At 39.3% G+C, this 22,703-nt stretch overlaps 1 protein-coding gene across 4 annotated transcripts; it reads left to right on the top strand.

Moving 5' to 3' along the window:
* Positions 1 to 5,312: 5,312 nt before the first annotated feature.
* Positions 5,313 to 8,706, top strand: LOC119652446. 4 transcript variants are annotated; one of them, XR_005249545.1, is made up of 8 exons: positions 5,314 to 5,504; positions 5,564 to 5,701; positions 5,764 to 5,898; positions 7,962 to 8,069; positions 8,139 to 8,279; positions 8,335 to 8,359; positions 8,417 to 8,507; positions 8,573 to 8,594. XR_005249545.1 is itself a non-coding variant. In XM_038056591.1 (7 exons), the coding sequence occupies exons 1-7, from the start codon at positions 5,376 to 5,378 to the stop codon at positions 8,645 to 8,647; spliced, it is 903 nt and encodes a 300-aa protein (XP_037912519.1). In that variant the 5' UTR covers positions 5,313 to 5,375; the 3' UTR covers positions 8,648 to 8,662. The 4 variants fall into 4 exon arrangements, 3 of the variants coding, with proteins under 3 accessions (XP_037912519.1, XP_037912518.1, XP_037912520.1); XM_038056591.1 differs by having other exon boundaries at positions 5,313 to 5,504; positions 8,335 to 8,511; positions 8,573 to 8,662; XM_038056590.1 differs by having other exon boundaries at positions 8,335 to 8,507; positions 8,573 to 8,706.
* Positions 8,707 to 22,703: the final 13,997 nt, after the last annotated feature.

Raw genomic sequence — 22,703 nt, 5'->3', positions numbered from 1 at the left:
TTGTGCTTGGACTACTTCCTCAGAAGACGAGTGATATGATGACCATCAAGACAGTAGTATATTTGGCTGTAAGAGGAAGTATATTATATGTGAATATGAGACAGTTCCATGCATGCAAGAAATATTCGAAGTGAACATGACATTTACTTTTTTGGTGCTACGACAAAATTAAAATGATTACACTGAGATATTATCATACACACATCTCATTACTGGTAAGTAAAACTGGATGCGACCTTCGTCCCATTTCTACTCCTTTTATATTATTTGCATTATTATTTTATAATATTAGCGTCCTCAACTGAAGCTATTGGGTGAAATCATGCAGTTTCGACCACAGCGTCTATACCAATGATCCCGATAGACACTCCTACGGTTTCTACACTCCATATTTATATATTTAGGTCACCTAGAATCCCACGATACTCCAATATGTTCATTTAAACATTTAGTACTCTTGGTTCACCTGCAAAAAAATCCTTCATATATCCGACTGTTCATAACGCATGCAATGGTGCATTATAATGGTATGCCTATCAGGTCCCCATACAAAGACGCCGCTTATCATTATCACTCAGAAACATGGTATAATCGTGGATAACAAAATGGCGATTTCTGTTTAATCACTTCAGTGTCAACCCCGATAAATCACTAATTCTGCTTATGGAACTCTGCCATCTTCTTTAACCCTTCTTCAACAAATCTCTTCGAAGGTTTCGACTCCAAAAATGAACTCAATATCTCCTAGTTCATTGAAGTATGGATTTGCAGGTTCTAATGCCGAAGCTTGACTTAACTCGTCTGCTATTGGTCCACAAAATCACTGTTTTATTCTGATCCTGTTAGAGTTGGGGCTGCATGAGGTTATCATTCAACTTTTAGACAAGCCTTGTGAGACGCTAAAAACTCATCTGTACAGACCAGTGTGTAGGGCGCTGGATACTGGGTGTCCTACGTGAAGTGCCTACAACGTGACTAAAGTCAAGTGGTGAAGGAACGTGGTTTTGATATACCTACCACATTTCCAACTATACATTTCGGATCGCGGTTAAAAAATTTAACTCAATGCGCAAGTTTCTCTGGTACTAGGTGTTATTGCAATGCGCACCAGATGAGTTTGTTATAAACATGATCGAAAACTTTTTGTAGATCCAAGAATACAATCTAAAGACGGTGACGCTTCTCGAAGAGTTTCTCCGTGAATAGCACCGCAGCGTGTATTTTTCCAGTAGTTCCGTATGTCGTGAAGGTGTCTGCTAACACTCCGTTAGACCAACCAAATCTGAGATATCCATTTTCATACTTCTCTTCCTAACTTGGGCGCCCTGTAGGAGAGAGTACTTATCTCTCTGCCATCTGTCTAGCTATGAGGTAGCATCAGGACAGTCAAAATGTGATCGTTGAAGTGCATATATGTCGGTAAATACAAATAAAGAGATCTGTTAGATACTATGGGACTAGCTTTGTAAATTTTTACAAACCTTTATTTTTTACATTTTCGCACATTTTCTTACTTATTTAGCATTCATTTGGATTGTCTGTAAATGATGTGGTCTTTTTGACACCCATCATTAAGACACAAGATCGGTGAAATCCAATGCAATCATTTCTGTTGATGAACTTCCTTTAGTTGAGGGAATTTTTGGTTAATGCATACAATCGATTTCAGGAACAATATGACGAACGAGCAAAATTTCGACTTGAATAATCCTGCAGATTTGTTGAAGGTACACTTTTTTTCGATTTCGATGAGAAAAATGAATCTCTAGCTGAAATTTCACGATCACGAAGCTCAACACATGTGATTGATGAAAACGGTGATACCGATGCCGAAAAAGATATAGAACAACGAGAAGGAAATCCGAACACAGGACAGAGTGCTACAGATTGCGAAGCCTCCCCCTCGAACAGCAAACATGTCCAAACATGAATATGGAAACTAGGAATTGGAACTCTCCAAGTGGCAAGACTCACAGGCTTCGAATCTACCTTCGGCCATGACCAATCATGTCGCGGCCGAGGCGCGGATTTTGGAGGCCTCATCACATTCATGTCTCCCTATGGGTAAATCTGTAGACGACATGCTTTCCGACTCAATGGGAAGCTTGCATTTACCCACAAACGGAAGAGGAAGGCTCGGCAGAAGCGAACTTCAGTCACTAAGAAGGGGGACTACGTGCTGAATCCTGCCTGTCTGAATTTTCTTCTCACCCTTACCGGGAGGAGCATAAGAAGGGGAAACTGGTGACGTGGACGCTAGTGGTTTAATGCAGGTAGGTAGAAATGGACCCAAGCGGCCCGGACACTGTGAACCTGGGAAGCCCCAAGCTTGCGGCAGAAAAAGGCATTGCGAAGAAAGATGAAGCACCCCCGGAATGAGCAGATGGACGTGGCTGTACCACTAGGTACGGTAATGTCCAGACAAATTGGACATAAGGAAGCGGATTCTTCGGCGGAAGGTGGGGATGAAGGCAAAAATTAATGTTCTCCGGGAATGTCTTCGGAAAAAAAATGATGGAGCCTGGAACGAAACGAAGAGTTAATAATTAAGGTTTTCGCGATGGGCTTCTCCATATGGAGTGCGCTGATGAGGCTGCCTTAAGGTGGGTCTAGAAGGTAATCCCCGCTTTAAGTTCTGGCGGTCAGTCCATTATTGTGAACAGTGAGCTGTGCAGGACAGAACATGTCGGATGTTGGTTGCTGGGCCCTCGAAGGATGACAAGGGACATCATCTGTATGTTGGGTGAACAGAACCCGGCCATGGACTTCGGGAACTGGAGGGTAAATGCCAGAAACGATCAAATTATAAACGTGGAGGGTTTTAAGGTTGGCATTCGAACTGGACCAAAAGAGTCTGAATGTGCTCAGAGGGTCAACATATGGTGCTCCACTTTTTCCTAGATAGACTGAAATTCAAACGTATTATTAAACTGAAGAGTATCATCTCCATTTTGAGAGCGATGAACAATGATGTGGTCTTTAACTCACACTGTATAGAGCAAATTGCAGCGTCCTCGGGGCACTCTCCCACAATAGAGCTGCGCACAGAAGATAACGCATAGAATGGCGGAACCCCCGTATGGGATCCTTACTGATGAAGGGGCTACAGAGTGAATCCTAACTGCTAGTAACTTCTTCTACACCATTTACGAAATACGCAGAAGGGAAGTCTTGGGATGTGAACGGAACTGTCTGGATGCCAGTTAGAGTGATCGAATCTATGCAAACCGGACACCACAAACCAGTGAAGGTGTTAATCTGCGGGATAATATGAAACCTTTCATGAATGAAGACATGGGAACTGCAAAACCTGCTGCGGTTATTCTTAGAGAAATCAAACTCGAAGGGATCGAGTCTCTGGCGGTACGGTGTGCCACCAGTGAGATTTGAACCGCGACTTTCCGTACGACAGCCTTGTGCTCTAACCACTCAGCTATCCAGACACGTAGTCACCAGATTATTGGCGAAAAGAAAAATAGCATAGCTGCCTCCGCTTATTTCCCCTCTGATTCTTTGTATCCCTTACCGGTGCAAGAAGTAAGGGATCTGGTAGCATATGTAGAATCAAGTGGGCTCGAACTCTTAATAGGTTGCGAATACAATACAAGAGGAGAGAAGTTATTTGATTTCATCACTTCAGCTGGTCTCATGAATGCAAACGTAGGACCGAGAAGAAGTGAAGTAATTGACTCAATAATTTGTACTTCAAAAGTGTTAGAGTTGATTACAGACTGGCGGGTGCTGGACGAACTCACTGTCAGATCATCGATAACTAGAATTCAATCTTGCTATTGCGTGCGAAAAATTTGTAATACAAAGACGGAACCCTAGGAAAACCAATTGGACAAAGTTCAATGAATTTCTTGGCAATAAAGTCCAGCTCCCTAGGCAACTATAGACTCCTTTGGCGCTTGAGGATGAACTGAAAACTCTGAATCGCACACTTTTAGAGTGCTACGAAGAGGTTTGTCATATTTCCCGAGCCCAAAGCGGTAAAACGGATCCCTGATGGAACTTCTTCTATGTACCTCTGGGATGAACTTAAGGGAGGTTTTCCTGTAAATTTCTAAAACATGGTAATATGTAACTTTATGTGTGCCTATATTTTATACAGTTACGTTACTGTGATTTTTTCAGATTTTCCGGTTGCATAGGTTCTAAGAAAGAGACATGTTTCACTTTTTGGGGCATATATATTTTGAGCCCTATCTCCCCATCGTTTCATCCAATATAAAAAATAAGATCAGTTTCGTACTAATCGAGCCATTTCATTTAATATCGCACATGGCTTTATTATGTGAAAGAAAAAAGGAAAACCCCCTTTTGTATGTATGGGGAGCCCCTTCAAACACAACACAAAATGGCGCTACTCGCTGCATGTAAGGGGACATAAAAGCAACACAGACCACATGTTCTCACCAAATTTCGTGGCAATCGGTTCTGCAGTTTGCGAGTAAATCGGATGTGACAAAAAGACGGACAGACAAACATTCCATCGCTTTTAATAGGGTTTTGTTTCCCACAAAAACCTTAAAAATTGACCGAGTACTCTTTTATATCTTGTAGCCAATATTTGTGTGTTCAATAATATGGCTTTGTTTGTAAAAACCCAAATAGGATGGCAACTTGAATTTCTTTGGAATCGGTCGTATGTACCTCCTTCTCAGACAGCTGCTTTCACCCATTTCATTAGTTTGATTGCTTTTTCGACTTTTATGTTGACAAGTGGATGAACTTTAACTTTACGCATATGTATATATATATATATGTATGTTTTCCTTTAGGCGTTTTTTTTGAAAGTTCGTCCCATCTGATGAATTTTCCGCAGAACAGTCTGCGTCTCGTCGGTTCATTGTTTATTTGTCTGCTTGTCATACGCGCTTATTTTAGAAACCATTCCACGTATCAAAATGAAGTTTGGTCAGGAGTTTGGAACTGTAACATATCATAAAGTTAATAATAGTAAATTACAATATTTTCAGTATGATTAATAATAATAACAATGATCGTTACCGCGACTATCCAATTGGACCTGGGACTTGAAATATGTTAGGACACTTCATTCAAAATCGCAAAGGAGCACTATAGGACTAAGGTAGCCTGTAGCAGACAATGTGATTGGCATTGCGTGATTATTGCCCTAATTTGACTCTGGCACTCATTCACATCTGAATAGGGCTAGTCTGCGACATCTAGTCACGAAACGTGACTTTCCACTTTTTTCAACACCTCAGCTGGTTCTTCCGATCGCTCCTTATCGAAATTTCAATGGCTTCAGTTTCGCAGAAGCAATTATTATACAAGCATATACCTCAAATCGTATACGCAACGCATATTTTCATGTAAAACTGTCAAATTTATGTATAGTTTTGATAATGGCGCTTTGTTATAAAATTTACTTTAATTCAAGTATTTTACATTTAATCATTTGGTTTTTCATGGTTTGGCCAATAAGAATCAGCAATGCATTTAGGATCCCGGAAATTGGTGAATATAAAAGTCAAGTTAGCTACTTTCACTTTCGCTCCCTCTGCCACCATCGAATATAAATGAACTTTCCAAGGTTGGGTTAGCATTAACCGAGATCAGCCCTAGAAGGAGTATGGTTTACTGTGGTGGAACATTAGTAACCCTGCTGCATGTGGTAGTAACTCCACAATGCTTCTTGAATACCCGATTTGTATGTGAAATTATTGGCCAAGTAAGTGGATGCCTTATAGTAATTAAAATTGTACAGCATTGCGTGAAACTATTTCTTTGCAGAAAGTGTACGCGGGGATGAATAATTATCTGGACCCCGACTTGAAGTACTTACAAATTAGACATGTATCAACTGTTATTAGGCATCCTCGATCTACAGATTCTGATCAAATATTGAATGCACTGATGGTCTTGACAGTAAGAATATTATTTTTTTAAGTTAATGTTTGGATTTTGTATCTTCTGTGTCGCGGTATATATTCTAGATGCCCTATATTCCATAAAGGATTGAACAGGAAAAAAACATCTGGTGGTAGTGGCCGGTTGTAGGTCAGCATTGAGGAATCTACGCAATATAGAACATACATTTGTTTGAACCAAACTATATGAGAATCCCAGATCCAGACCCCAGCACATCGAAGGAAACTGGTTGGAAAGGCATAATACGTGTAGCTGACAATATTATGGGAACTACAACCACCCTTACGAAATGACAAATTTCTTTGATTTCTTGTATGGAAATATTTAGGATATTGCTTATTGATTCAGAACAACACTCAAGACCTCGGAGTCTCTTTCGACAATAAATTTCGCATTGAAATTTACTGCCTCGAAGTTACTAATCGAACTGCAAAATTATCGGGCTTTGTACTTCGCTCCTCCTCTGATTTCGATTCCATTCAACCCTCCTAACCTCTCTGCTCCTCGTGAGAGTATTGATTCATGACCTGGTCATACCCCCGCTACTATCCTTGATTTTCCTTTGAGCGGGTGTGAAGTAAATTCAGCCTTTCCCCGCCCTTAAGAAAAACTTGTCTCGTGTAAACTATCGGTCCTGCCTCCGCTTTCTGAATCTTTCCTTCCTACAACAACGTAGAGCCTGTCTGGGTGTATGCACATTTTTGACACTTTCCTCAGTTCTCATGAATTGCTCCGCCTCCATGGAGCTCGAAATGAATTTCCATTCTCTTTAAATTTCCCTTCTTTGAATAGTTTTAAACAAAGGTTAAGGTCCTTTCTCCTCCTAAGGTCAATAAATAACTGGAGTTTACTCTGTTTATTGTTCAATAATAATAAATAAAAAAATAAATGCAGAAATGATTATACGTGCAGAAGTGACATACCAGCACTGAGTCCAATCTTGATTTGACATAGAATTCGCGGAATAGCTGGAGATGCATAGAGCTTAGGAATCGCTGGTCTAGGTAAAGGATCGATTTCCGAAAATTCCATACACGTTTTTTCGAATCCTTCCCAGACCCTCAGTGGAGACTTCAGAGACGGTGGATTGTGAATCAGTTCTGAAACTATTTCCTGCAACGCGGCGTGGTGTTTTTGATGCTCCGTCGACTCTTAGTCACCAGTTTCTACAATGACTTCAAGTCGAACACGCTCTCCGAAGGCGGCCAATAAAGCGGTAGTGGTCTGGAACCCACTGCACAATCACTTGCGCGTATTGCGCTAAGATCATCTGCTGCCTACGCGCACCTGCTGAAGCGGTCGCCACAGATTGTGATAAAACAGCTGCAGCAGGTGAAGTCTTGCTTCTGGTTATCGTGGCGCTTAGACTTCGATCTGCCCACGCTTAGCGGTTTCGACTCCGTCCTGTCCATTACGGGAGCTTGACCCAGCCAAAAAGTCAGCCGACTCCGGTTATCCGTACCGCAATTTAAATGTCTCCTTTTCATCATTTCATGGATTTGCACACCTGATTGCCAAGTGCGGTGATAGTTTCCCCGGTGCATAATTTGCATCTTTGTAAGTTCCTGCAACTTTCTCACCTACCCCTGAGAAGTTGGGGCTGCTGTCGACCTCTCCTAATTTCCCAATCGAATTTCGGTTATTATGATTGGCTTACATTTTTAGTTTATTAATTACTTACATTTCACAGAATTGGTTCTACTATTGCGCAATAATTCATCATGATTTCGGGGAACTATGTAGTCGTAAAAAAATTATTTTTTTCTTCAGAAGCGGGCCATCTGCTGCAACTATAAGTGCCATTTTTTCGAAAAGCTTAATGCAGTCAGTCCAAAAAATTCAACTTTGCTACTTTTATTTTCGTATCTTACATTTGTAACTTCTATCTAAAGTTACTCTGTTGAAGCACTATCATAGCGTTGTCATGGGAATTTGCTTGAAAATGGAGCGTTAGGTGTAAATTTAATGCAGCATAGACTTTAGACAAAAGATATATATATTTATCAATCCAGTGGATCATTTATTATTTTTTCAAAGTTATACCATTTTATATTCCAAAGCTGAATTCATCTTTTATACAAACATGTGCAGTTCGATCCGCCATGATGGCTTCAGTGAATCCACCTATGAAAACTAGATGCTCTCTGTTGTTCTGGCGAGATTTAAGGGTAACGGAAAGAAAGTTTTTCTTTAAAACTGATCTACCACTAAACTGAAATACAATTCTGACTTGCCAGCAACATATGGAAAGACCTTGGGCTCCGATTGTCTTAAAAAAATATGTTTCCGAATGCACAGGAAAATATTCTAAGGAGAAACCTGGAGTGTTATGTTTTAAAAATGTTGTTGCTGGTGAACAACTAACGGATATAGATTTGGTAAATGAAGTTAACTGTTCAACACAAAGATATTCACGTCCTTGCTTCTTTTTAGGATGACGTTTATGCAACTGTCCTGTGTAATTTTAAGTTTAGTGGTGTTTTAGTGCGCCCCAAGTTGAAAGATTTAACCGTAGGAAGCGAAAGAGTATATGAAGTTACTGCTGAAAGTGTTGCATATCACAGCGATTGGATTAATGATGTTATTGGAAGGAAACGGTTTCATCAGTATGTAATTATTTGTACGAAATACTGCTTAAGATAAGCCAAAGCAAATATGGTTTGATTTTCAGCGCGAGTTCAATTGGACGCCTTGGACAAAATATTTCGATTGTAATTATAGTTGTTTTATTCCAAATATTATATAGTATGTTTAATTTATAATGTATTTATTGAATTTAATAAAATAAACTGTTTATTATTGTAATGAGAGTCCGATGTCTCATAATTGTTCTCAATATTTTATAAGATGCTATACATTTCAACTCGGAGCGAAGGACGAAAGAAGCCGATAAATTCTACGGTCAAATATGTATGTTAAAAAGTTGTCCCTTAAATCATAGGAAAACGCTTAGATCAAACAATTTGAACGAAAGTACAATTACTATTCTCCTCTACATAAAATGTTTAAGGAGAGTGTCGCTGTTTTGGTCTAAAAACATTTTAGGGTTTTGGTGTCAGTTTTCCACCAGTTTGCTATTTTTAGGCTGACAAAGGAAACGTTATTGTTGTTCGAAATAAGCTGTAATATGATGATCAAGTCACGGCAATGTTGAAGAAAGAAGGAAGGATACTCTCCAGGACTCCATCAAAGGAGTCGTAAAGATCCGCAATGAATGTACAGCTATTATTATATTAATCTTACCCTGCCATGCCTTATCAAGATACCAGCAGCATCGAAATTTCCTACGCAGATGATCGCGAATCTGTCAAGAATTGTACAAAAAACTGCCATACATGAGTGATTCATACTAAGCTGAAACTCCCGACAAAGATTAACCGGGCAGTAAAAAAAGTAGATGCATGCCGAATTAAGTACAATCATGAGTGGTACGAGTTATTTGACGAACCACGAGCATCAGAACATGTTAAGTTTCCCAAATTAGAACGGGCATGGTATAACGAGCGAATAATAAAACGGGCACTAACGAGGAAAAGAAAGTCACTTAACGGATAGCCTTGTGTATAATAGGTGAACTGACCCAGCATGGACCGTGCTTTCTGAATTTTAATTTCTGGTTAATGGAACCTGAAATCATAAATGGAAATCTAAGATAAACATCGCATTTCGGGGATCAGCTCTTTTGCAGTGTTTGTTTCCATGAGCGATGTATGCACATATGGTGGAAAATGCTTCTACAAAGGTTTACACATCATTATCAACAACACAGCAGCCGATATCCGGTCTAGGCCTGACTTAATAAAGAACTCTAGACATCCCAGTTTTGCGCGAGTTCCCCCAATTCGATGTCCTTAGAAGCTGTTTATCATTGAGCAACGTCATCGCTTCATCTCAGGCAAGGTCTACCTCATTTTCTTTTTCTACCATAGATATTGCTTTCCTCTTCATCTTCCATACGGATTAAGTGACCTACCCACCGCAACTTGTTAAGCCGGATTTTTTTCACATCCACGTGGTCATGGTATAGCTCAAAAACTTCGTCATAATGTAGGCTACGGAAAGGCCCTCTAGTCCTCCATAATTTGGTACTGATTTCCAGAAGCAACCCTGTAGGCGAATTCTAAAACACCGCTTTTACTGATAGATCCCTATAATTCTAGCATGTGGAAAGTTCAGTAAATCGGCAACGAATCGATTTCATCGTATCTTGCCAAAAGAAGTTTAGTAGAAGACCATGGATCTATGGGTGCGTCCAAGGTGGTCCCTTGTGGAGATTGTCCTCTCATTTTTTTTTGTTATATCATCGATGCAGCTTCCATACATTTTCCTTCTAACAGATGTGATGTCTAAAATGAAGGACTAGTTTGGAGCATATGTATCGTTTATAAACCACTACTCTTCTAAGTCATCATTGAAATATAAGTGTTCGTAATTATATTCACAGGTTCAAGATATTCAACCTTATTAAGTTAGAAATGATTTCATTCGTACCCAATGGTTTACATTTGTAGAAGGTCTAATCATCGCTTTTAATATACTACGCTTTCACCAAGTATAGGAGACTGAACTGCTAACACAGCTTTTCATTCAGGATAACATTTAGATCAAGTATGAGTTAGAGTTGCCAGGGTACACGACGGCGTACCTTAGGACAGTTTTTAAAGTGTTGTGAATAACGAAACCTTATTATAATCGATGTCCGTTTGTATCTGTTAAACTGTCTGCATGAAAAGGTCCTAGTGCGGGAGTCAGAAAGTGGTTTCTTTTTTAATGGACCAACTTTCAGAAATTTCTAGAATTTACTGCGATTTGCATAGGGCCATACATTAATATTTGCCGTAATATAGAGTGCAATAGATGAAAGTTTGGCGGAAAACCTATTATAACCACCACGATTACAGTGGGTCAAAATTCTCTCTTTCATGTGAAATTACTGTAGCCCACACTGAAGTGAATAACTGGGCATATATGAGTATACAATAGAAGCTGTGTACAAATGGAACCATCGGGCACCTTTCATACCTGAAATATTGAGCCTCTGGTTCCTGGCTTGTTTCCTTTCTTTCTAATATCGTTTCGATTATTCTTTCCGAGAGAAATTTGCAGTTTGATTTGCTTGCCTGAATAATGACAACGCCAGAAAATTCTCAAAACTGGGTATCATTACTTCTTATGCTTCTCTAGTGTGCAGCTGTGAAGCTTCGATAGAAGATGCGGTAGAAATATTCTGGCTTTGCAGTTGAAAATTGGAAGCTAAGCTGATATGACAATTTCGTGTTTTTTAGACGCTTGAATGCCCATTGAACTGGGGTTTAAGAATACAATCAAAGTATTCCCGCTTGTTGCAAAAGCTGTTAGTAAAGATTAGGAGGTTATCTCATGTAACGATCTTTGGCTATCGTTTTTAAGGTTTTGCTGAAAACGCGCATTTTTCTCAGAAACAACGTTTACACGAAATTTGGTGGGAAGGTGGGAACTGTAAACCCCATACATGTGGTGAATTACATTGCTGTGCGTTGAACTTAAGGGGGTCCCCACACACCGAAAAGAGGGATACAGAATTTTTTTTCATCGAACACAGCATGTAGGGTATCAAATAAAGGGTCTACATTAGTACTTTCTGAAGCCAGTATTAGTTTTAACGTCGGTTACAAAGGGGAAGAGTGCGGGGGTCCAAAAATAGCCAATTATTTCAAGGACCCGTTCTCATAGACTGCCGAATCGAAAAATCTGAAAAAATCATGGTGGTCTATGCATCAAAATACTCCCGGTGTCAATATCTGACCAAATAATGCTAATAATACCATGTTTTTATTTTTTTGAAATTTTACTGCCAACCTCCTTGAGATCATCCCGGATCCGTAAAATTTTGCGGTATGATAGGTTTTAACAGGAAGCATCACACTGAAGTTCGGTTCGCGGAGCAAAGTTAGAGTAGGTCAAAGTTTTTCCTGTTGTAAGATTACACACAGGAGGCTTGCAGTTGCAGTTTTACGGAACAGAAAATATAGTGTCCGGTGGGAGGGACTTTTCAGTCAGGATCACAGTTACGTTCTGCGCATCATCATTGATATTGGTTCCCATTTTAGTGGTGGTGTAAGTGCTTTTGGCCGGGTTTGATAGAAATTTCAGCTTGGTGCCAAAACCAATCGTAGAAGGCGGGAACCCGAATAATATTGTATTGACATTTTATGAATTTCCAATTGTGTTTATGTATGTATGTATTGGTTGTTTGAAATAAACCATATCGAATTGATATAGCGAGTATATTCAATGTATATACGCTACCAGCTATATATAAATTGAACCATCGTGTACCCAAATATATTTCCATCAAAAGTAAATAAAACTTTTCATACCAGAAGCCCGAGCTTCCGGTTTCCGACTTGTTATTTCACACAAAACCTTACTAAAATCAACTCAATATCTGTCTGTCTGATTGTCACAGACCATTCACTCGGACATAACTAAACCAATTGTCACGAAATTTAGTGAGAAGATCTGATTTATGAATCCCTTTACATATAGTAAATGGCGCCATTTTGTTAATTTTAAAGGGGGCTCCCCATAAGTGCGAAAAGGGGGTGTACATTTTTTGTTGAAGTTTGAATGAAATCGAACTATTATTAACAAAGTGATACATGGTTAAAGTTTCGCATTCCACGTGAATTTATTGTACTGCTCCTCGACAATGGTATTGCGAACACGAAAGTGGTCAGTTTCTCCAACTTAAGCAAAAATTCCGGCCATATCAGCTGGGTACTTTGGACCTAAGTGAACTGAGATAGTAGGATTCCACCGGGTATTCAGCTCCCTCCTGAAGGGTGCTTTGATACTCTGAAAAGCCTAGTGGTAGTTGAAACGCACATCAGCCCGTTGTTGGCGCGAATCAAGCGCGAGGGAAGGAGGTGTGCTCGATTTTTCCAGTCCGAAGCAATACAAATATTTTCTATAAATAGAGAATGGATTCCACTACTTCTGCGATAAGAAGCGCTCGGCGAAAGTTTCTTCGCCTTGACGTTAGTCATCTTCCAAGGTCCAAGGCCTGCGCTGCCGTCTCTCGCGCATAGCCCAAATGCGCCTTGAAACTCAACTTGGCATTGATGATCACCTCCAAATGGTTTTCGCTGGGCAAGTCCAGTTTACCAATTCGTATCTATGATTTGATAACATGGATTATTTCACATTAATATAATTACAGTTCATCGGTATGTTTCGCAACTGCAACCACCGCCACAAAACCGACCAACCTTACTTCATTGGCACGCAAAGGCCAAGCACTTAATGGTACATAATGGCCTATTGCATTAAGAAATTCCTACTTTCACAAGTTTTGAAAAGAGACCTTTATAAACATCCATTGATCGAATTAAAGGCATTTCTGACATCTAGCCTCATCGTCGGACAGCACTTACCAACGAACATCGCCTCCCGAATCATTCGATCTCAATCCACGACCATTTCTACCTCGTCCACAGTAGAACGGACTCCCCGAAATCTGTACTGTCGCTCTGATCGACCACCCGGAAATTCAATAAGCGGGAGAATCGTGTCTAGAAGACAGATTGGCGAATATAGAAAAGACACGTCAGGTGATCATGGATGTGATGAATCAATTTCAAAGCCGGAATTTCATTCAATTTGAGGGCCTTTTTACCTATAATACGTCCACAGTTCTTTTTCAGAAACTTGACAGCTCTTCTTCAGTAATCTCAGAGATCGATTATATATCCTGTTGCGGAAGAAGGACTGTAATTACTTTGTACAACATTTTTGGGAATGTCACTTATAGGCAGTGCCGCGCGGGTTCATGTTAGCATCCAATCAGAGCCGCCGTCAACAATCCAGTTTGCTGCTCCGTATAGTTTTCCTGAAATCACTTCGAAGCTGTCCATATTCCCCCTTTAGTTCCCAATATTCTGGTTTTCCTCTTGTGCTTTTGTAAAGTCTCTTCGCTAGTTGGCACTATAACACAACCTCGAAATATCGGGGTTTCACCGATAATTCGGTTCTCTGCTGTGCAGCAAACGCCGTCCAGGTATTGTAACATCGCACGCCCAAGCTCTATGTTTACACAGCTGACCTACCATTTTGGTTAAGGTTTCGTTAAAATCGATTCCCTGTCTGTTTGTCGGTTACAGCCCATCATCAAATGGAAGGTCTCGATTAGTACTTTCCGCAACTGATATTTGTTTTGACATGGACTGTAAAGTGCGCGAACAAGGAATCAAAATGTGCACAATTAAAGTGAGACAAAACTCATTTTCAAAAACTACCCAGCCCACAATTTTTTTAAAAACCAGGGTGTCCGTCTGTCTGTCACATGCACTTTTCTTAGAAACGGCTGTACCGATGGACACGAAATTTGGTGAAAAAATGGGAATTGTGAACGTTCAGACATACAGTGAGTTACATCTTTCTACGTTGAGGTCATAGACGCAAAGGGAGTATACATTTTTTTTCTACCGAATATAGTCATATTGAATATCAAATGAAAGACCTCGATTATCGCTTGCGCGGGCTCGAAAGTGATGATTTGAACTAATAAAGCTGTCTTTATGCAGTGTGCAGGCATATTCTGCATATCGATATCTGCTCAAATTAAGTTAATAATAGTGTATTACTATACTTGAGGAAATTGACTAGAAATCCTTCAAGTATATCCTAGAAATACAAAAATGTTCAGTAACATAGATCAAAATCATACTATTCCTAGCAAAGTTATAGTAGCTCAAATTTGTCTTTATCGTGGAAATTTATTGCAACCCAAAGTACTAAATACCAACATCACACTCAAGTGAGTAGTCTGACATACTGAATGCATATACATTACGGAATATTCTGCACTCAAACATACTCATGCAAGAAAGAAACAAAATCTTTCATACCTGAAGCGCCGTGCTTCCGGTATCCCGATTTGTTTGTATTTGTTGCAAGTTAACTTTGTAATATTTGTAAATAATATTGAATTGCTAGTATGATGTCTATAAGGATGACTATTATCAATACAGTGCTTTCCAGATCAATTTTTTTTGTAAATGGATCTTTAAGAGATATAGCTCTGTTGACTATTTAACTATGTGCACACTGAACATGGACTCATGCCCTCATCGTTTCTCACATAGGGAAACCCGAAACTTCGTATGCCTGCATGTATTACTCAGTCACCATCAGACCATCCCTATTGCCAATTACTCAGATATGTTAGATCAATGATCAAGCCTAATGCTCGATCGCTAGGATAACGTCGCTTAGCGACTTTAGATGTGGATGTCGTTGATTTTTGCCCTAACAAAGTTAGAATCCGGAATCATTTGATTTTATTTGTATCAAAAACAATTACCCATTAAAATGAAAAGACAAGGGGTACCTTTCTCCAAACTACAATTTTTGGTTTTAAATGTAAATATATATTTCGGGAGCGGGGGTAACCCTTCTTCTCTACAAAGCTAGCTAGGTTGTTTGGACTACTGGACTGGATTACAAGTAGCAGAAGAAAATCTAGTCTCTTTCAATTATCCATGCAACTACCTCCACCTGCAACGTACCAGTCGCCCACGCTCCCTTTCTCCCAGCACAACATGCCATCCAAGATCTTCGACGCACTTCTTAGTAAGATCACCCTTTTCCCTGGACTTTCTACATCTTTTTTATTGTCTGATGCATGGTCCTGCAAGTGAACCATTTGAAGTATCTCCTTATGAATACTTGCTCCTTGAATCTACACATGACCGAACCTATCATTACTTTGCTCGCTGTAGTCAATTTAAGGTGGTAGTACGACGCTGGAAATTTTAACGTTATTTCATTATTTTTTTGGGCAAGAAAATAATATACAATCGTTCTGGAGAATGGAAGCTGATAATATAAGAAAGGAATTTTTTTACTTAATTTTGCATCAATTAATTTATGTTTTCTCTTGAAAAAGGATAATGTCACTCGGGGAAGCGCATAACCTTCTGTGGTGACTTGTTGTAATATGTGGAACCTCATATATGAAAACATTTCTTAAAAGTAACAAAATGGCGAATTTGTGAAAAAAAAAACAAAAAATTTTCGATCGTTGCATTTTTTTTTCAGCGGACATAAAATATAGAATCGAAAGTTTTACACATATATGAAAGGAACGATTGTAGTAACTGCTGCCAGCTAGTTCGCCGTTTGTATACCTACTGCGGTACGCTCCATTCTCTGCGCTATAAGTTTGCAAATATTTTAAATTTCAATCTGAAGTTTTGACAGTACATTTTCAATATGTTATACTCTCGAAAAATGTAATACTTAGCAAATTTTCTCTTCCGGAGCCCTAATGTTCGGCAACTTGATGCTTCTTATCAAAGCCAGGATTTTTTGCTGGCTATTTTCTTATACGTCTCTCCTTTCACACATTGCACCAAAAGCAATTCTTTCGATGCGGGGAGTATCTGCATTTCCTTCCAAGTTTCCCGATAAACACCTATGGTCATCGTTAATCCCTCCTCCCTAAACTTTGGAGCTCTTCCTTAATTTCTTATTTCTAATCTCCACTTCAATTTTACTTCTTTAATCATTACTACAAAGGAATTGTGGTTTCTGAATATCGATTGCCACTTTATCTACGGATAGCCAATTTATTCTCACCTACCCGAGTATCGTACCAAAGGAGATTTCCGTTATAGAAGAGAAGGATGTCCTCATAGGCAACTATATTCAATTTGGAAGAAACTCACAGACGCTTCATTTATTTTTGTGTGGATTAGAAGCGCTAATTCTTTTCATTGATGTGTAGATGTAGTATATCGAACTAAAATCAAAATGGTGTGTTGTGAGTGCACATAAGCCTTATTATTTTTATCTCAACATATTGCCGAGCTACCTACGCATCAAAAACTCTCAAGTCATTGCCAGGAGCGAAAATAATATAACAAATTATAAAACAAACGTAACTTTTAGTGAAATTTTTGACATAGTTTAGAAAGAAAAAAAAATACAAAAAGGAAAAAGAATAAACAACAGAATATATATGGCGTGAATATCTCATACTTGGATAAATTTAATTTCAATGATATTATTCCATAAATTCCTTTAATTCATAGTTTATCACTTTATTTCAATGTATTTCCATTAATCTTTTTCGTAGGAAGTTTATTCAAAATTTTCATCGAATGTAATCCTCTAAACCACATGCGAGATTACGCGGAAATTATTTTCCATGCAGATTCACGGAACACGTATGAACGCTAAAGATAAATTCCATAAAATAAATAGACGTGACTTGTTCAGTGGAAAACTATTACGGTCCAACTTTATATTAAAATATTTACATGGGAGTGTAGTATATCCTGGCGAGAATGAGATATTCGTACTAGTATACAGTCGGTAAGGATCAGTGAAGTGTTAAAACCTAGTCCTTACTGAGTTTGGTAATTCTATGTTTTAGATCAAAGTTAATCCGTTTCCACTATTAAGTATCTTGAAAATGACTTTAGTTTTTGGATCCAACCACCACCATATATTGCATTATCATGATATGAAAAGATGATTTGTACATAATTTAGAGAGTTTAGTGTGCAAATGTATATTTATCGAGAAACTTCTGTAAAGTTGTTGCCATAGTTTTAAGGTAGTTGCTTTCGCTTCGACATCAAATTCGTAATAGCGAAAAGCATCCTGCCGATGAATTTTCTTACCGGAACTCAAAATCCAGTTTTCTTAGCAAATCTATTACACCCGGGTTCATACTAATTTGTACTTCAAGATTATGTTGGTATCCTCCCCAATATATCTCATCCACATTGATTCCATCTTGAAGAAATTCCACTCATCGCTGCATATTTTCACGAATCCTATAATTCACTCACCAAAGGTTGCAGGGATTAACCTTGTTGGATTCAAATAAGTTCTCAATTGAAAATCTATTCATGGCTTCGCTATTGTTTTGAGTAAAAACAAGGACTTAAGCCGCACACACACACACATACATATGTATATGCTGCAGCTTAGGATCTTGGAATTTTATCGATAAATTCTTGGGAAAAGAAATGAAAACAAAGGTAGGGTGATTTTGCTTGAGGCGAGGCAATTAGATTTGATTGGAAAATATTTGAAATGGTTGGGAAAATGCATGTGTACATAATTCTTTGCGTTAATTCATCTTCGTGATCCGGGGAGGTAAGTTTAAGTTCATGCTTATTATGATTATGGTCGGTTAGTTAAACTAAAATTAATTTAATTGTATTTTATAAAGTGGATTAAAAGCTAACAATAATGCATGTTGGAATTTCGATAAAAAAACAATTCCGAAATTTCTTTAAAATTTCCTCGAAGTGAAGATGCAACTCAAAAAATATCCATTTAGAAGAAATTATATGTAGTTTCCGAAAATGAATCAAATCTAAATGACTGAGGGCATGAGAAATTGTGATTTTGTTGGAAAGGTCACGTACTTTAACAGTATTCACAAAAAGCGCTTTAATTTGGTAACGGCAAAAGATAGAGTATCCATTCCCTAGACCAATTCCCTCAAACAAGAGCCTATCAATCCGATTGGATCTTGGCTTTCTAGTGTTTTAGAGCACTTCATTCAAGACCTCAAGGGCACACTAGAAGGCAATGTGATGAGCATTTCGCTCGCCCGTCGCAGCGTCGATTGATATCTGACATCCAAATACGATGCAAACCCCTTAGCCATCAGAATCGCGACCATCTGCTTCGAAACCCCTAGGCTATCCTAGGTTATGCAATGAGAATTTGGTTTGTAAAATTCCGTTCTGAAGAAATAAACTTCAAACCGAGGGTGGGGCATCCTTCGGACTTCGACGATAAATTTTGAAGGAATTATTAGACCAAATCCACATCAATCAACTGCATGAGTACGTTATAATCTCAGTGAAAGGAATAAAGAAGATCAGTGGCAACAAGTCTTTTCTAACGAGTAAAAATTGAGCCTTTTTTCAAATAGGATTATAACTAGGGAGGAAAAGTGTATTCACTGTGAGAATATCGTCCGCAAAGACGGTGGGCTTGCAAATATCAACCACCCCTACCACATCCGAAAGCAAACACCCATCCCAAAAAAAATTGTCAATTGTATAGTGGGATTGTCCAAACATAACTTATTATAAAGTCCTGTAGCCGAATTTGACGATTACTGCAAATAGACACGTTCAACAAGTGCAAAGAATGCTGGAGAAGCTACTACATTACACTTTAAATCGTAAAAACGTCATTCTTCCACATAATTTTGCGCTCATAGCAAGAGTGGTTCTGGAAACCTTTTTCCGCGAAACTCCAACAGACCTGTTCTGTTTCTGCAACTGTCAGTCCGTCTTCTTTCGAGGACCGAAAAGCGCAACCAATAACAGCGACGATGACGAAATCACAGTTTATTTTAGGTTATAGCTTCGTCTCACCCAGGAACTCAACTCCCAGCGCATTCTTTGATATTTCATCGTGACGGAAAATCGTTGCACATCTTCCATCGTGATGAGACTTCCGCGACAAAAATGCGGCAAAAATTTCGCGCATAGGGGTGTTAATGCCACATCCAAGCGGGAACCATGGGCATTTCGGATTAATGGTGAAGGATCTTCATGAAATCGCTGTGCAAATGATGCTTTAGAATTCTTCTATAGGAAGCCAACTGTAGTGTCCGCGGCTTAACGACATGAGTGGTATTTCATCCGCCTTTTTCCCATGGTCAATCTGACAAAAGAATGCATTCAATAATATGTAATATTCCCTCTTTTCAAATGGTGCAAGTGAAAATTGACCGGATCATTTGTTGACCCTGCTAAACTTGCCCATATTACATATTATTGGCTGCAGGTAGGCGATTGATCGTTGGGAGAAATTTGCATGTTGCATAACGCAATAGGGTGCGTATCGGGAGAATCAGCATCAGCGGGACCGGCTGACTGGATAGACAGCTGATCAGCAGGACACTGGGAAATCGTTTTTGTTCTTCGAATAGGGAAGACAAGAGAAACAGCTGGTGCGGCGTGAGTTGAAAGGAATTGTTCTCGTTCGCGTCCTTTTCTAATTGATGCGTTCATTTTTACCGTAAATCCGAGTATACGTTTTGAATCCCAATTTTTCCGGGAACAATTCCCTAAAGACTAATGCGTATTTGTATTTAAACTCATTTTTTTTGCTGTAATTGAGGATAACTTCCTTGGTTTCATCTGTTGAAGGTATTAGAGGTAACAAATATGCCGAAAAGCGAGTAGAGTGTCTCTAGCAGTAGCAACAGCGATTTGGGACCGAAGATAGGTATCGAACTACGAAGAAGGGGTTTTATTGTACTACGGCTTTGCAATTTAATAATTAATTAAAAAAAAATTAATTCCTGCCCAGTTTTTGTTGGGGACTTCTTCTTTCCCTATTCCTCGTTAACCCCGCACAATTTTATTAAAAAGTGTTGAATGGCCCGAGAGTGCCAAGGCAGGATGGGAACCTCTAAGGCCGCGCCTTATCAAACATCTAAAGTAGGAGGAACATTGATGGAGAGTGCGATTCGTCATGGATCCTACTTTCATGGAACAGAAGATCAGCTGCCTTTTTTAATTAGAGAGGCATTATTTTGGTTCATTATTTGTAACGGGAAACAACTATCAATGTAGACATAAATAAGAGTATATACACGCATGTAGCAGCAGAAAGCAATAGACCATCCTTGTATTCTAGATTTGGCACCTCTAAACTGCCACTTCTCTGATCACCGGACAGGAAAGCTGGCGGAAACTATTTTAGCGAAACTGGCTTAGTTATTTGGAGACAGAATTTTTCCAAATGGGTTTTCCTCATGTAACAGAAAACATTGGTAATAGCACTGACCTGGTAGAATCTTGATTTCGTTAAGAGATGTGTAGTACGGTGTGAGGCATAGTCAAAAAGAGTTAACATTGCAATAGCCAGAGCGACAAAGGATATTAGAAGGGATAATCTTTTTTCTTTTTCTTTTTTTTTTCTTCTTCTTTTTTTTGTTTTTTTTTCTTTAATCTTTCACCAATTCATAAGCGGAGTCGGCTCGTTGTGATCGGTTGTGCCATTTTGCTCTGTCAAATACTTGCTTTGGATGCAGTGAAGCTTTGAAATCTCCATCCACCGTTGGCTCGGCCGGCTTTTGGTCTTTTCCCACCAATTTCAATGTTCGCACCAATCTTGGTAAGTGGATTCTTATTACCACAAATTACATGACCATACCATCTAAAACACGTCTCTCGCAATTTTTTATGATCAAATAGCCCCATACCGGTCGCAGATATCCTTATTTCGAATGTAGTCACGACATGTTACTAGTCAAATTCAATATCTTTGTCTCCATTACCGCGAGATGCCGGGCATTACCTTTTATAGTCAACCAACATTCAGAACCATAAAGGTCATAAGGTAATCTTTTTCAGCAAGTAATAACTTGATATGACATTATTTATTATGTCATCCATGCCGCTTACTGGAGGGTCGGGCAAAGATAAAAATTTCAGTGTTAACCGCGGAAGCGAGGGCATCCAGCTTGCATGTCCATGCCGCAATGATAAGGTCACAAGTCAGCAGGCGTCAAGATTGGCCGTGTCAGCCGTGTTGAACGATACCGTTCGGTAGTCCAAGGTAGTCTAAGAAGAGGGAGCTAAGAAGCCCCAACAGGATGCAAGTAGCGGGATGAACACCATTGTCAATAAAATACTAATGTACTAATGGTCAATAAAATACGAAGATAACGTCGGATATTTACTGGCGGATTAACAATGTCGAGTGTATGGACGCTGCCTGGTTGGACTGTTTTCCAGGCTCCTGAAGAGCGAGCTTCCCAGTCACCTTCCTACGATCACAGATGGAAATCTTACTAATAACAGAGAATTTCATGTTGTAAATGGATTTTAACAAGGAACAGCCACTGCACGTACATTTTTTGCAGTATTTGCCAGTAAGCTACTCAGCTTGTTTGAGTTTAATAAATCTCCGAAAACGTCGTTGGTTGCCTTCGCTGACAATTTTATAGCCTACATGACACACAAGAAGGTAACTGAGGTGCAAGTTCACTACAGCTGGCGGATCTTATATACCTGAGTGTGCGTTTTGACGCACATCTCCAATTACTGAGCACATTAAAGTTGCGCTAGAAAGCGCTTGCCACGCATTCATATCTCTTCGAAGAGTTTTTTATGCTTATGCTTAAGGTTAAGATTCTTTGCTACTTTACCCTAAAATTAAAAGGGGGACGAAGATGGTAGTGTGAAGTGTGGGGCAGTGTGACCGAAGCCGCTAGCAGGTGTTGAACCCAAAAAAAACTCCGTGGATCAGGGAGTAAGTTGCTCTCCATTTGGTCCGGTCCGACATCAAGTGGATGCGGACTTGGGACTCCTCATTCTCTAAAGAAAAAAAATACTTCACTTTAGGAAAAGCAGCACTAATCTATGGATACCCTATTTGGTGTAACTTGAGTGCTGTCTGCATGCTTGCACGGGGTTTAACATGACTACTTCGTAAAATTATGAGCATTATGTAAATAATGAGGTGATGAATACAGTTACTGCTGAGGCAAGAGTAATACTAATAATCGTTGGCACGACGTAACGGTACACTACAGACCTACCATCGCTGTCTTATTATCCTGATTTGACGCAGGTACTAATTCACAACTGATCGACGTCAAATCCCGGTACCAATGCCACTGCTAACGCTGAGGTTTGAACCGCTATCTTCCATAACCACTGAGCTAACCGGGCTGTGCCTAGAATAAGCACAGTTATCGGATCATTCTATTCGGAATCACCCACGAGTTTGGCAGCCGTTCTATTCAAATGACGGCTATTTCGAAAAAA

The sequence above is a fragment of the Hermetia illucens genome, chromosome 3, assembly GCF_905115235.1.
Source record: "Hermetia illucens chromosome 3, iHerIll2.2.curated.20191125, whole genome shotgun sequence".
NCBI classification, from domain to species: Eukaryota; Metazoa; Arthropoda; class Insecta; order Diptera; family Stratiomyidae; genus Hermetia; species Hermetia illucens.
The sequence above is the reverse complement of the archived record's forward strand: the minus strand, read 5'-3'. Positions and strand labels throughout refer to the sequence as shown.

Bases quoted from the DNA above. Each gene is read 5' to 3' on its own strand.
- LOC119652446 (XM_038056590.1), top strand. From the start codon at position 5,376: ATGGCGCTTTGTTATAAAATTTACTTTAATTCAAGTATTTTACATTTA. The intron at 5,899-7,961 runs GTAAGAATATTA...TATATTCCAAAG, and splicing joins ATGCACTGATGGTCTTGACA to CTGAATTCATCTTTTATACA. The intron at 8,070-8,138 runs GTAACGGAAAGA...CTGACTTGCCAG, and splicing joins TGTTCTGGCGAGATTTAAGG to CAACATATGGAAAGACCTTG.